Source organism: Vombatus ursinus, unplaced genomic scaffold, assembly GCF_900497805.2.
Source record: "Vombatus ursinus unplaced genomic scaffold, bare-nosed wombat genome assembly UNPS02014822.1, whole genome shotgun sequence".
Taxonomy (NCBI): Eukaryota; Metazoa; Chordata; class Mammalia; order Diprotodontia; family Vombatidae; genus Vombatus; species Vombatus ursinus.
The window spans coordinates 1,638,919-1,653,849 of NW_020954600.1; the positions used below are offsets into that span (position 1 = coordinate 1,638,919).

The 14,931-nt window shown below is 46.4% G+C and overlaps 1 protein-coding gene across 4 annotated transcripts in view; it reads right to left on the reverse strand.

The window, feature by feature from the left end:
• Nucleotides 1–14,931, reverse strand: part of DGKZ (diacylglycerol kinase zeta) — a 66,876-nt gene that overhangs the window by 37,820 nt on the left and 14,125 nt on the right. For 2 of the 4 annotated variants that reach the window (XM_027837726.1, XM_027837722.1), the window contains exon 1: nt 9,485–9,620. The exons of the other annotated variants lie outside the window; for them this stretch is intronic. In XM_027837726.1, the coding sequence (XP_027693527.1) occupies nt 9,485–9,543 (59 nt within the window). In that variant the 5' untranslated portion in view covers nt 9,544–9,620. Of the gene's footprint in view, nt 1–9,484; nt 9,621–14,931 lie in introns of those variants that run through there. 4 annotated transcript variants of the gene reach the window in all.

Consider the following 14,931-nt stretch of genomic DNA (forward strand, 5'->3'; position numbering starts at 1 on the left):
CCCCGACGGAGCCGGCCCCGCCCCCGCGCCCCGCCGGGCGGTGCCCCCTGCCGGCCTCGCGGCGTCCCGCAGCCCCCGCCAGCCTGGGCGAGGCCACGTGGGGGCGGCCCTTCTGCTGGAGGGGTGGGGGCCGCGAAGGTCCCACCATCCCCGTTACATGAACACCCTGATACACGGCCGCTCCTCCCCCTTTGCACACCCCCGCTCAGGATCACAACAAAGCCTTCCCTAGTCCTCCACGCCAACACTCCCGCGCAGTTTCCTTAGCTCCCCTCCAGGTTCCGCTGAGGAGCCTCCTCCTGCACAAAGCCTAGGCTGACCCCTAGTGGTGAGGTCTGGCTGTCTCCCTCCTCAAGCCCTCGCCGGGATAAAGCGCGGTCTATGGCTCCCTGCCCCACCCCCACCCAGAGTGTAAGCGCCTCGAGGGCAGGCACCCTTCAGGTCTCTGGTCCACGTGTCTTGCTCATAGTAAAGGCCTGTGAAATTGGTTTGGCCCATGGGATCAGATTCAGAGAGAGAAGAGACTTTAGAGGCTGAATCCAACCCCATCGTGTTACAGATGAGGAAACTGAGGCTGACACTAGTTAGCTGACTTCTCAGAGTCTGAAGCAGGTTTCAAACCCAGTTCTTCCAGGGATAAGGGGTAGGGCTCTGAATCAATTTACGGATTGGTTGCCTCATTTAACAAGCATTTATTAAGTGCCTACTGTGTACCAGCCCCAATGTTAGACGTTGGAAATAGCAAGGCCAAAGTCACGTAGGTTCAATTCTGAAGCCCTTCACAACCTGACCCCTCCCTACTCATCCAATCTTCTCACACTTCACTCCCCTCCAAGAATTCTATTATCAAACAACATTGGCCCTCTTTCTATTCCTCAAGCACTACAGGCCTGGACCCCTCTCTCTCCTCAACTCCAGCTCCTTGATTCCTTCAAGACTCTGCTCAAATCCCACCTTCTTCCCAAGGCCTTTCCTAGTGTCCGCTCCAGGGCCTTCCCTCAGGGACATTGTGGGTACCTATTGTTGCTTCCTCCATTAGACTGTAAGCTCTATGAGGACAGGGACCCTGTTTTTACCTTTCTTTGTATCCCTGGCACTTATCGAATGGAGTTGGCACATGGAGCTTAATGAATACTTGACTGGCTGCCCTCAAGGAGCTTATATTCTCTCCAAAATTACAGTATCACAGCTTTAGAGTTGGAAGAAATTTTCAAGGTCGTCCAGCTACTCATACCCCTTCATTTTACAGATGAGAAAATGAGGCCTAGAGGCCTTGCTCAGGCGACAGAGTTGGGATTCAAACCTAGGTCCCTTGATTCTAAATCTAGCCTTTTTTTTCTCTCTCCCATAATGGTTCCTTAATGAATATGGAATAAACAAGTATTTCCATAACATAGTATAATAGCTGGGTCAAAAAAAGGTCGACTTCTCCCTCTTGGTATATAAAAGGGAACTGAACCGAGTTGGGATTTGGACTCTGTCCTTTGGAATTTCAGACCAAAATGCACAGGATGGGTAGGGGCTTTTTCCCCAGAGGAGCAGAAGATGATACATATGGCAAGGTAACTTGTCTATGCTGGCTCAGAAGGCCCAGGAAGGGAACGGATGGATCTGCTGAGCCCCTGGCTGTCTTCTGCTTTTGACATGCTTTTCTGAGTATGTCAGAGATAACAATTCTTGTTTTTCCATGCATGTCTAGCGTTCCCAAGAGACTGAGAATTTGCCTCGAAGAAGGAAGATGATTGCCCTGTAGCTAAAGGCCTAAAGCCAGGGGTGGGGGGTGGAGGAGAGGGAAGAGATTGCCCCCTTGCCGTTGCCCTGAGTTGCTTGGATGGCACAGGATGGAGGGGAAGAGGCAGCATTTGTTCAAGCAAGTCCAGCCTGCTTCCTCATGGAAATCTAGGGGGCATATAAGGGCTTTATGGTTCTCTGTTTGGTCATGGGTTCCTGGGAGTCCTCTGCATCACATTCAATTTCTATGGGAGGTGAAATAAAAGCTGGCCTATACCTGATACCCACGTTGTTCATTGAATGCCTGCACAGCAGTTGAGACCCAGTTACCTACTTTTAGGGAAGCCTAGACATGAGCCATACCTAAGCTTTATTTTAGACATTTCTAGTGGAGACATGAGCCAATGAGAGAAACTGACCCCATAAGGTCTCAGACCTAGGTCAAGTGAGCCCAAAGTTCTTGGGGTGCTGAAGGAAGGGTGGGGAGTGGGGGAGACACAACCAGGTGACATGCCAACCCCACACAACGGTTCCTTAGACATATATACGCATACACACCCACTCACAGTCACAATGGTCCTTCCTTTCCCCTTACACGTTACACTCAAGCACTCAGGAATATGCAAAAAAAAGAAATATACATGTCTCTTAAACAAATTCATGTGCACAGCGACCCTCCTTCACCTTCTAGATACCATGTTCACACAGATACCTGCTTGGAAGTTTGGTCTGGTTTGCATTTGGGAGGGCCTAATCACTTTACAAAACAACTTAAAAATTCTTTGGTATGCAATTCAGAGATGGTGGTTCTATGAATTTGCCCAACCATTTTGACAAACAATTTGGAATTGCATGAGAAGTCACAAAACACTTCATGCCTTCTAAGCCCATGAAGTGAGTTTGTACCCCAAAAGAATTGGAAGAAATATGGAAAGACATGTAAGAAGTGATGCAGAATAAAGAAAGCAGAAACAAACTATATGTACATCTCAGTTTCCTCTTGTAAAATGGGGATAATAATAACATCTACCTCTCAGGATAGTTGTGAGGATTAAAAAGAGATAATATTTGCAAAACACTATATAATTGTTAGCTTTTATTCACCATGTCACCAACACGGGAACTTCCACCACTTTCTCATCATGCAATTCCTTTCCAAGTCCTTCCATGAATCTATCCCAGAGCTCTTCCACACAAGGAAGGGCCTTCCTTTCAATCTTTTGCCCTTATGCGGGGGCTGATGTATCACCCTCACTGAGTATCCCTGCCTTTCTCTCCCCACACTACTGGTATTTCCTTGGTTGAACAGTGATTATTGTTGAAACTAAGTCACGTAGTTGGATGAACAATCCATAGAACTGGTCCTTGGAGACCTATAGCTTAAATTAACAAATAAATAGTTCATGCCCAATGAACGAGGCCCAGAATGGAAGGAGATAGGCTAGATTTCAAAACTCGTGTGGCATTTTCAATGTCCTCGAGCTTTGCCCTGAAACCAGTCCTATCCTTCTAGCCCCAGTGCTCTTCTGGCTTCCACAAAGTCCTATTCTGATTTTCCTGTGTAATTCTTGAAGATTGTGCCAGTAGGTCATGAGCCTACAAGGTTCTAAGATGCTAGGAAGACCGTCAAAATGGTCCTGGTAATAAAGTAGGTCTTCTGTCTGAGGACCACTTTTGTTAGGTGCGGAGAGACTCAACACCCAGTAGTCTGGCCACTTGGTGATGAACTCTTTAACAATGACAACCTCTGAAACAAACGAAAAAGACAAAATGGACCTCTTTTGCTTTGGCGATGATGGTAGCAGAATGTAAAAGAAAAAGTGGGGGAGGGAGTGGGACAGCAGTGTTGAAAGCACAGGGGTTTTTGACCTTGGCTGGTGACCAGCAACTGCTGACATATCTGAAAACCAACAGTTGTGTATATAAACTATACACAATAAACAACATCACATGACAAAAGGAAGTCCCATTGAAAGGGAAATCACTGGTTCTTTTTGAAGAAGATAATCAAGAAGTTGGTGGAATTGGTTTCATTGCCTGCCCAAAGGTAATAAGACACATCATTTCGGGGGCAACAGGATCGTGTTTGCATCACAGTGTTCGTAATGGCGCTTACAAAAAGACCAAAATGAAAATAAGGCACATTCGTATGCCAAAATCCGAGGCAGAGGATGAAGACGTACTGGCCTTCTAAAAAGGGCCCAGCAAGCTCCTCCAAGTTAAATTGATGCATGCTTCAATACTTGATGATGTTATGGGAGAAATGTCTCCTCTCTGAGTTCCTGTGATGGGTCACTACTGCCACATACATATTTACTGTGATGCAGAAATTATGGAGGCGAAAACCTAGGTTTTCCTATTGTGCTCAAGCATAGGTTCAGGCCTCAGAGAAAATCTGAACAATCCTGAGGATTCCAACAAGGCTTCTTATAGGCAAAACGAGGTCAGAGTGACAGAGAAATAATTCATTTACATATTGCAATCTTGTACATTCCTCTTAGGCCATAAAAGTTACCAAAAAGATAGAGCCATAGGCCAATACTTCCTTCAGTGTCATAAACTTAGCTAATCAGAGTCATAATCTCATACATCCCCTAAGGAAACAAACCTCATCAAACTCCATAGGTAAACTAAGTCAGGTAACAGATTAGATTGCATTTGGAGGGTTCACAAATAGACTAGTTGAGGAAGAGGATTTGCCAAGGCGTCAGGGACAGCTGAGATTCCTCTGCCTTCTTATCTAAGGAATATGTAAGGCTCTCCAGTAATATTTTACATCCCATGGGACAGCTTTTGTTTAGGTAGGATTAATATTTAAACTGACTTTTAGTTAACCAAAAATTGCCAGAGGAACGGCCCTGAGTCCCAAATAATAAAGAGAAATTTAAAATTCCCCTAACAGTGATTTCAGTACAAGGTGGGGCAAAGGCAAGGTCTGCCAGAGCCAGCTCTAACAATTGCATTTACACTTCAGAAATCAGCAATTGCTACAAATCAGGGCTTGATTTATTTTTGTGTTGATTGTCTAGACTTAAGAAATTATTAATAATGAAGATTAAGCTCATGTGCACATGACTATTTTTTTCCCCCGGGACAGCCTGGTTGTTAAACAATTTCTGACATACCTACTGCTCTATAAACATTGCTTGAGCATGGTAGGAGTGCAGTAAGCCTGGGTGATGAAGTCATCTCCAGACTGGAGACCTGGTGATTGAAGGTTAATAATAATAATAATGATAACTGGCATTTATATAGTGCTTTATGGTTTGTAAAGTGCTTACATCCATTGTCTCATTTGAGCTTCACAACACCCTTGGGCATAGGGGAGGGTAAAGAAAAATATGCTAGAAAATAATTCAGGAAAAGAAGCAAAATAAACCAAAAGGCTTCAAGATAATATAAAAGCATCTCACCTGTGTACATACTGTCTACATACAGCCATACCACCAACTTATTAGAACAAAGACCAAAATCAATTAGGAGAAAGAATAAAAGTGAGACGACTTAGACAACTCCAACCTAACCTATTTAAATATTAACAAAAAAATGGGAAATGGATAAAACAGCAGAACCTGACAGCAACTCTGGTGATTTCCTGGACAAGTTTAACTATTATAAGTCTAGTGCCATAATTAGGAGACTAAAAGAGTTTAGAGTTTGTCTTCTTGCAAATTCTTCTTGCCTTGTAAGTACAGAGATGTCACAGCCAAAGGCAACGTCAATTCAAAATATAAACACATTCATAAAATCCTATGGAGGTAGATGGTGAAGGATTATGAGCAGTATCAATCCATTAAACAGAAATGGAGGGAAAACAAGTTTACAGAAAGCTTGGCAAGAGACCAAGTTGTCCCAAGGGAATTAAAGATGAAACCAGAAGGAAAACAGGGAACAGTCAAAAATAGAAACAATCTAGGAAGATTTCTAAGCAAATAATTTTTTCCCTCAATGGCAGTGGGGCCACAACACCAGTCCCCAGTTTGCTACATTAGGAACCAGGGCTTAGAAATGGTGTGAAAGAAAACAAAGGTGAGAAAAGCATCTAGACCAGACCACAGTTCATGCTTGAGGCAACAGCTCTGAGAATACTGAAGGCACAGTTCTCTAAATAGCTGAAAGAGGAGAGGAGACCAAACACTTGGGGAAAATCATGGACCTTATTACTCAACTGCTGTACTGGATCCATAAGTTAATCAATTCAGGACACCCCTCCCATGATAACACAACTTCTCCATGTATGCCCATCTCAAAATAGCATGGCATAGTGGACACTAGATGTGGAGAAGGGAAAACCTGAGTTCAAATCCTACCTGAGATACTTATTAGCTCTGAGGTCCCAGGCAAATCATTTAACCTCTCTTAGCCTCAGGTAAAATGAGGGAGTTGGCTTCTAAGGTATGTTACAGCTCTAAATCTGCGATCCTATGATTTTGTCCTTGGTCCTTTTTATTAACAAAAAAAGACAACTGGGAAAATATAAAAAACTGTCGACCTATGTGCTCAATTCAACAAAATCTTCACAAGAATAATCTATGCACGTGTATCCAGGACATCCTGGATGTGTCCATGAGATATGGCCAGGCTGATACTCTATAACAAACTGTTCTTTATGGTCACACAACTGGCTGAAAGGTGTCAAGAATACAAATGGCCACCATGTTTGTTTGTTGACTACTGAAAAAGCACTTGATTTGGGAGAGTGAAGCATCACATTAAATGTTCTTCTTTAACTTAGTGCCAACCTCATATGGTATTCATTGAAATATGTAACAGCAGAGACAACTTCCTTGAAAGATTCTCCAATTATTACTCTCAAGAAAAAACAGGCAAATATATGGTCACTAAAGGTCTTTGCTGCTAGCATGTACTATGTCCAGCACAGAGTCCAAATGGAAGATGAATTCCCTATAGATGTGAAATTCTCCAGATGGACTTAGGTGGTGAGATATTATAGTCACTCCAAGAGGTTCAGTATAATCACCCACATGGAGGAAACTAGTGAAGCATCCCATCTCTGATATACAACTAGATGGACAACATATAGAGCTGGCCCATATATATATATATATATATATATATATAAAATATCAATACTTTTTAAAATCAAATTTTATTTTTAGATTCTTATTCCCTAACTCTCCACCCTTTCACATGAGAAAGCAAAAAAAAAAAAAAAAAAAACAACCAAATAATTTCTGTTCCAAACACGTATAGTCAAGCAAAATAAATTCCCACATTGGCCATGTCTGAAAAAGAAAATTTGTCTCAATCTGTGCTGAGTTCATCAGCTCTCTCTCAGTTACCATCATATTCTTCCAGTGATACAGTGTGGCTTTGCCATAGCCTCAAAAGAATGGAAGCTTAGGATCATCCAAATGGCAATGGCGAGGTATATAGTACGTGTGAGTTGGTACTGCTAACATTATAAAGACTACCAGAATCATGGATGTCTGGCCACGGAGAGGGGCTGGCCATGAGTGGAGATTGAGGGATAAGGGATGGACAGCTTTGGAATCCCATGGTCATACTACAAATGTGAAGAGATTGAGAACAGAGACTCTTAATCTTTCTGTGTGTGTCAAGAATCCCTTTGTCAATCTATTAAGACCTATGGGGGGAAAAAACCTCAAAACCTATGGATCCTTTCTCAGAAAAAAAAAAGTAATTCAAAATGGGAGGAAATGCTAAAATTTCAGTTAGAGGTTTGTGAAAATAAAGATGCAGGGTATTTTTTTCCCCCTTCCAAGTTCATGGGCCCCTGAAATCCATCAGTGGACCAGGCCCCAGTTTAAGAATCCCTGATTCAGAGGAAGACCACTAGCATTTGGCGAGATGATTGTGAAATATCTACAGGAGGCCATGGACAAGAATCACACTCAATGAGAAGGCCCTCGGAGGTCACCATGTGCACCATGTGCTGGGGGAGGGAGGAGATCTGCAGGAATGAGGCCACGGAGACCTCACAGGACTGAAATCTTTTTCTGCCAATTCTAAGCAGCCTTGAATCATGAAAATGCCATGACCTCAAAGGGTCAGAACTGCAGCTCACTCCAAAGGGCAATGGGGAGCTTCATGGTGGGCTGGGATAGGTTTCAGCATGTCACAACAAAGACATTGCATTCGAACCATTGCTGCAACTACAAACTACCGTGAAGGTAACTCTAAATGGCTACAAAATTCAGAAAAAAACCATGGCCCAGCTAACTTATCTCACACCCAGTCCTTTCCTTTAACAATCTGGAAACCACTGAAGTGTAAGGTCATGTGAATAACTGGGCTCACTCACTTTTGAATTTTTTTTTTTTTGCTTAGCTTTTTCTAAAATCATACACTGTGGGAAATTTAATTATGAGCGTGATGGGATTTGGCAGGATGTAACAAACCGACATTTATCAATTTTTAAAAAGGAGAGGCCAAAGAGAACCTATTTATATGCTTGGTTACTGCCATTGTTAATATCAAAGCAGTCACACATACACAAACTGCATTCACACATGCAAAGAAGGGTTTCTTCCCCTTACACATACACACACACATATATCCCCACCTCCCTCCCTCTCCACATCCTCATTTCAGACATTCAGACTTTGAAAGGACCTTAAAGGCCATCTAGTCTAATCTTTTTTTTTTTTTTTTAACAGAGGAGAAAACTGAATCTCAGAGAAGTGAAATGACCTGCCCAGAGCTACACAGTCAGGAAGTGTCCAGCTTGCCCTGTCACAGTTCTGGACTAGTAGCTGATCCATATCTGGGGTCCCATTTTAGAGAAGCCAGTGGCTTAGCTTCATGTGGGGGGTCCTGTCCTTATAGGGAAAGCCTCTGGTGGGACAGCAGCTCCTATGCAGGGCAGGCAGGCTCCTGGTGCCTGGGGCTCCTCTCCCCTATCCCTTTCCCCAACCAGTGGCCTTCTCCAACCGGTTCACTTGCTCCTTAGCAAAGCCACATCCTGTGTTACTTTTAACTTTCACCGTCCACCTCCTTGTGGTTCTTGCCGGCTTGTTTCCCAGCAGTATGATTCCTGTACCATGGAGAGGGGTACCCCCATTTCTGGGGGCCTAGCACCCTAGCACAGTCTTTGCTTTTTACTTTGAGCTCTCTAGTGATCAGAGGAAGCCCTGGCTGGGGTGGGCTGGATCATGAAGACAGAGAGAGATGCCCCCCACCCAAGCAGATGGGCAGCGGGCAAAGGCCCCGAGCATTTGCAGAGCCATGGGCTCACTTGAGGAAGTTACACAATAGCCCCTCTCCGCTGTTTTTTCCTGAGACCACAGTGGGGACTAAAGCCGGTGGGCTCTCCGCACTCTGGGCCAGTAAGACCTGGCTCGGGGAGGCAGAGGCTCCCGGCGTCAATTCTAGGCTCTGCTACTGACTAGTGGGGTGACCTCGGACAGTGGCTTCGTTTCCCTGAGCCTCAGAGCCCTTCTGGGTAATGTAGGAGTCGGACCGGTGCTCTCTCTAGTCCCTTCCAGCCCTGGATCTTCCAGTTTCGTGAACCTTCCTCCCCCAGGCCACCCTGTTAAGACCAGCCCACATCACCCTCATTCTGGGCACTCAGACCAGCTTTTCTGGCTCCCCCCTCGGCCCCCGAAAGCACAGGATGCGGACACCTCTAAAGAACCCCTCCCCTCCCAGGACAATCCCCTCTCCGGTTACTTCACCAGTTGGGGCTTCACCCGTCGTCCAGGGCTAGGCAGGCGCCGGGTGCCCACTGGGACCCAAGGGCAGCCGTCTCCCGGTTCCTGTGGGTACCTACTGGGTGTCGGGGCCCTCGGCGGGCATCTGCGGGACGTCCCAGGAGCGGTAGCGCCACATCTGCCTGGCTGCTCCCGCCTCCTCATGGTGCGGGCTCAGCCACCCTGGGGCCGCATCCCGTCCTCCCCCAGCGCCTCCTCCGCCCCCGCTGCTGCTGCTGCTGCTGCTGGGGCCGCCTCCGCCGCCGCTGCCTCTGTAGCCCCCACCCCTGCCACCCCCGGCACTCTCATCCTGCCCCCGCTGCAGCCGCTGCAGTGGCGACAGTCTTCCTCTTTCGGCACTTCCTGAGCTGGGGGCCAGCACGGTAGGAGGCCAAGCAACCCCATCAAGGGCTGACCACAGGGCCCCCCCCACCCCCCTTCAGTGCCTTCCCCTCCCGTCGGGGCCAGGCTGCCGAGAAGCTGCACTGACCCTGCCAGGCAGGTGAGGACAAGCCCTCTGCACAACAAAGAGGGTTCTCTACCCCTTGAGACAGTGCCCGGGGCCAAAGCAGCTGGAATTGCTGCTACCTGCCCTGCCCAGCCCAGCCCAGCCCAGCCCAGCCCTGCCCAGCCAGCCCATGAAATTCCTGAGCAAAAGGTTAGGGTCTCCTTAAGCCACCCATCACCTGGGCCCCAAGGAGGTCTCTGGGTAAAAGTGCCATTCAGCCTCCCCACACTCCCCAGGATCGGCGTCCGGATCTATGAGCCTAGGCGTCCATAAGCTTAGGTTTTGAGGCCCACCATTCTCCCTCCCTTCCTCATAGGCCAGAAACTTGGATGGGATCTGAGAGGTAATCCACTTCAACTCCCTCCTTTTACAGAGGAGGAAAGTGAGGCCGGGAGAGGGGAGTGTAACTTGCCCAAAGCCACGCAAATATTAAGTCAGGATTTGAACACAAATCTCTTCTGAGTACTGCTGTAGCAGGCTGTCTCATCTAACCCTCTTCACTTTACAGAGGGGGAAACTAAAGCCCAGAAAGAGGAAATGACTTACCCACAGTCGAATCTGAGGTGGGATTTGAACCTGTGCCCTCTGACCCCAGACCGAGTGTTCTTTCCCCTCCAACCACACCACCTCCTAGCTTGTTCAATACCATCTCGTCCAACCCCCTTCTTTAATGGAAGACGATAAGGTCCAGCAAGATGAAGAGGAGATGAGATCACACAGATGGGTAATTAGAGGGGCCAGGTTTCAATCTCAGGTCCTCTTGTGCTTTGCCCACTGCCTGCACTTTGTCGCCCATCTCCCTTGCATCCCGGCCACAACCCAGAGGAAACATGTTCTTTCTTAAAACATTTCTGAGGAGGCCTCCTCACGGCAGGGCAAGCTACGGCAGGTCCTTCCAAGCTGGGAAGGCTTCAAGGACAGCCCCTGCCAAGTACAGCTGTTGTGTCTCTTCTCAAATGCTCAGCCTGGAGGAAAGCAGAGAGAGGCTGGCCACCAGAAGGCTGACCCACCCACCCTTCTGGCCACTGCAGCTCCTGCAGTGTGGAGCCCTCGTGAAGGCAGAGTCAGAGCTCAAGAACTGGAGGGGACCTCAGACACCAGCTAATCCAACCCTCGCATTTTACAGATGTGGAAACTGAGGCCCAGCCAGAGGAAGTGACTTGCCCAAAGTTGCACATGTAGTAAGCATCACAGCCAGGATCTGAACCCTGATTAACACTTTCCTCATTAGGAGAAGCACCAATGCCCCTGAAATCATAGCATGATATATTCAAAGGATTCAATCCAAAAAAAAAAAAATATTCATTTTTGTCTGTTCTGCCACATATACATCCACTTTCATCCCGCCTTTGGCCCACCCAGAAAGCCTGTTAAAAGAGGAAAAGAATAAAACCAGCAAGATCAATCAACACATGGGGGGAAAAATCTGATGCTGTATACAGTGTTCTACACCTGGGCCCCCCACCTCTGCTAAAGAATGCCTTCTCTCGTCTCCTCTTCTGGGGCCAAGCTTGTTCTTTGTTTTTGGAAACATTGTTTCCATTGTTTTGTGGTGGTTCTTTCTACTTACACTGTTTGTTGTAGTCATCGTGTATATTACTTCCCTGGTTCTGCTTTTGTCACATTGCATCTGTTCACAAAAATCTTCCCATGTTTTTCTATATTCATCATGTTCATCATTTCTTACGGCACAGAGATGTTTTGTGACATTCATGTTTGTTTAACTACCCTCCTCAATTCATGGGCATCTATTGTGTTTCCCTTTGCTACCACAGAAAGTGCTACTGTGAATATTTTGATGTAAAGGAAGTCTTTCTTTTTGTCAAGGACCTTCTCCAGGAAGGAGTCATTCTGGCTTGGGGGGAGGTTTCATTGATTCGCTAAGTCAGAAAACTAAAGAGCTAGAATCCTGGATGGGGCAGGCCCTGTCCTCTGGAGGAATCACAACATTTCAGAATAAAGATCCTTTTTGTCCCACATCCTGCTGAAGGCCATTCTTTGCCCCTGGAGACTTTGGGAAGAGGAAGAACTACCGGGTTGGGGAGTAGGGCTAGGCAATAATAATAATAATAATAATAATAATAATAATAATAATAAATAACTCACATTGTAGGACTAAGGTTTCATGGCCTTAGAATCAGGATGACCTGCTTGTGTAACCAGGGGCCAGTCATTTCATTTCCCGGCCCCCCAGGCAACCTTCTAAAACTATGAGGGATGCGTAATTGGGAAAAAATTTAATTTGTTTTTGTGAAAATAAAATATTTTTTTAAAAAAGACTATAAGCTATTAAAGGGTCACCAATCTGCATTGGTGAAGGGAGTCTCCACATCTGGGAGTCCCTCACAATGACAAAATCACAGGTCTGGACCAAAATTTTTAAAAAGTAAAGACCTTTCCTCACAACAACTGAGGGAAGCAGGTAGTACAAAGACTATTATCCCATTTTACAGATGAGGAAACTGAGTCTCAGAGGGGTTGTATGACTTGCCCAGAGCCACACAGCAAGTAAGCATCAGGCTTGTTTTCCTGTCTGAGTCAAAGGGAAGGGGCTTGTCTTCAATCACCCAGTTAAGTATCAGACAGAGCTGGTCAAACCCAGGTCTCCTGACCCAGGTCCAGCCCTCTTCGCTGATATCAAGTGTAGAACCAGATAGGAGTCCCACAAGAGCCGCTGGCTGTGTTGGAGCATCGGCAGTCTCCGTCTGGTGCTTGCTCAAATGGCCTGGCCTATAGCTATGTTGCTCTGAGAACGGTTGTCTGCTCTGATCTCAAGTCTCTGCTTGCCCTATGGAGAGGTGGCTGGGCAGAGGTGGGACCTGTGTTACCCTGGGCATCCTCTGTCTCTTCTGATCACCTCTGAGGATGAAGATGAAGACCCATGTCTGGCCTCTCTAGGAAGGCTAGTTTGGGGGGATCAAAAGAGGGCTGGCAGAAAAGAACCCCAAAAAACAAAGGCTGACCTTGTGGTCAGGAGACCCAGGTTCAAATCTCCCTATCAGCAATTATCCATCCAACTCCCTCATTTTACAGGTGAGTAAACTGAGACCTAGAGAGATAAAGGACTTAGCCAAGGCCTCCGGGGTCATATTGCCTGGGATCATAAACAGATAGTTGTGGAGACAGGAACTGAACCTAGGTCTTCCAAACCTGGTGCTATTTCCATTATACTCCACGTCCCTCTGAGCCTCTGTTTCTTCATCTGTAAAATGGACATAACAATACTTACATTACCTTCTGAACATGTGAGGAAGAGCATTGTATAACCTGAAAGTACTGTCTCCAACAGGAGCTGTTTTTGCTGTTCAGTGACTGAGTCGGGTGCCTCTCTTTGTGACCCCAGGGTTCATAACAGGTCAGTACTGTGGGGTTTCCTTGGCAAAGATACTGGAGTGGTTTGTCATTGTCTTCTCCAGTGGACTAGGTAAACAGAGGGAAAGTGACTTGCCCAGGGTCACATAACTAGTGACTGCCTGAGGCTACTCAGGTCCTCCTGAGTTAGGAGGCATTTGCAAAGAGCAAATATCAAGAGGCTTGGAGTCTAGATGACCTGAGTGGGAATCTGGCCTCAGCCACTTCCTAGCTCTGTGACTCTGAGCAAGTCACTTAACCTCAGTTTTCTCCCCTGTAAAATGGGGATAATAATAGCACCTACCTCATAGAATTGTGAGGATCAAATGGAATAGCATATATAAAGTGGCTTACAAGCATTAAGGTGCTCTAGAAATGTTAGCATTATTATTGTTGCTGTTGTCCCGATGGTTACTACCACCCCTACTACATTACTCTTGTTTCCAGGCGTCCCTGCCTGCCTCTTCCCAGGTACTGAGGGTAGCTAGAGTACTTCCAGGGATCCTTGAAAGCTGCAGAGAGCAGTTAAACAGAGGAAATGGGCCTAGGTTTATTTTCACTCCGAAGCATCTGTAAGCCCCGGCTTCAGGAAATGAGGCTCTAGGAGGGGCCCAGGAAGATGAGAGGCTTAGGGAAAAGATAGGGACCTGAAGCCGAGCTGGTGCCAAAGCCAGGCCAGTTGGGAACTCCCTTTTCCTGAGCAGCAGACCCCAGTTTTCCTGGGGTCTGAGGCTAGGCCTCAGGGTAAAGGGACCAAGGAGCAGGTGCCCTTGGCAGGCATCGATGCCAGGCACAAGGGAGCCCAGGGCCTCTCAGAGCCCTTCTAAAAAGGCACAGGAAGAATCTGGGTAACGTAATTATTCTGGGCTCTGCTGGAGCCCTGGGGAGGAAGCTGCTCCACTTTCCTGGCCCTGGATTATTGAGTGGGGAGTTTGGGAAAGGAAATGTACCAGGGCATCATGCACTCAACTCATCCCCTGGACACTCTCTGTCCTCAAAAAGAGCCAAGCCGACTCCTTTCCCCGTCATTCAGAGCCATCTGTCAGAGGACCTGGGCTTATAACCCACCTCAGATACTCGATGGCTGTGAGGCCTTGGCCAAGTGACTGACCTCTCTGTGCTTCACTTCCCCTGCCTGTAAAATGAAGGGGTTGGATTTAATGACTTCCTGTTCTAAAACTCACGTTCCTACGACCTGAATTCTCTTTATTTCAAGTGTCAGAGGATTTAGAATTTGAAGGTGCCTTAGGGACCATTTTACAGATAAGTAAACCGAAGCCCAAGGCTCCCCCAAAATCTCATAGGGAGTAAATTTGAGGGCCAAGATTGGAGAAGCAGCACAGCAGGGTAGAAAATGTGGCTGGGTTTGTTATCTGAAGCCCTGGGTTCAAATCCTAACCTGCCGTTTACCACCCATTTGACTTTAGATAGGTCACTTAATTTTCATGTCTCGGCCATTCTCTCCAGACTTATCTTCTGACTCTCCTTTGAACTAGTTATTGCTTGTCCTTGTTTCCTCTCCTCCTCAGCCTTGTTCATATCATCTCCTTGACCTTTCTTTCTTTCTTTCTCTTTCTTTCTCTCTTCCTTTCCTTTCTTTCTTTCTTTCTTTTTCTCTTTCCTTTCTTTCTTTCTTTCTTTCTTTCTTTCTTTCTTTCTTTCTTTCTT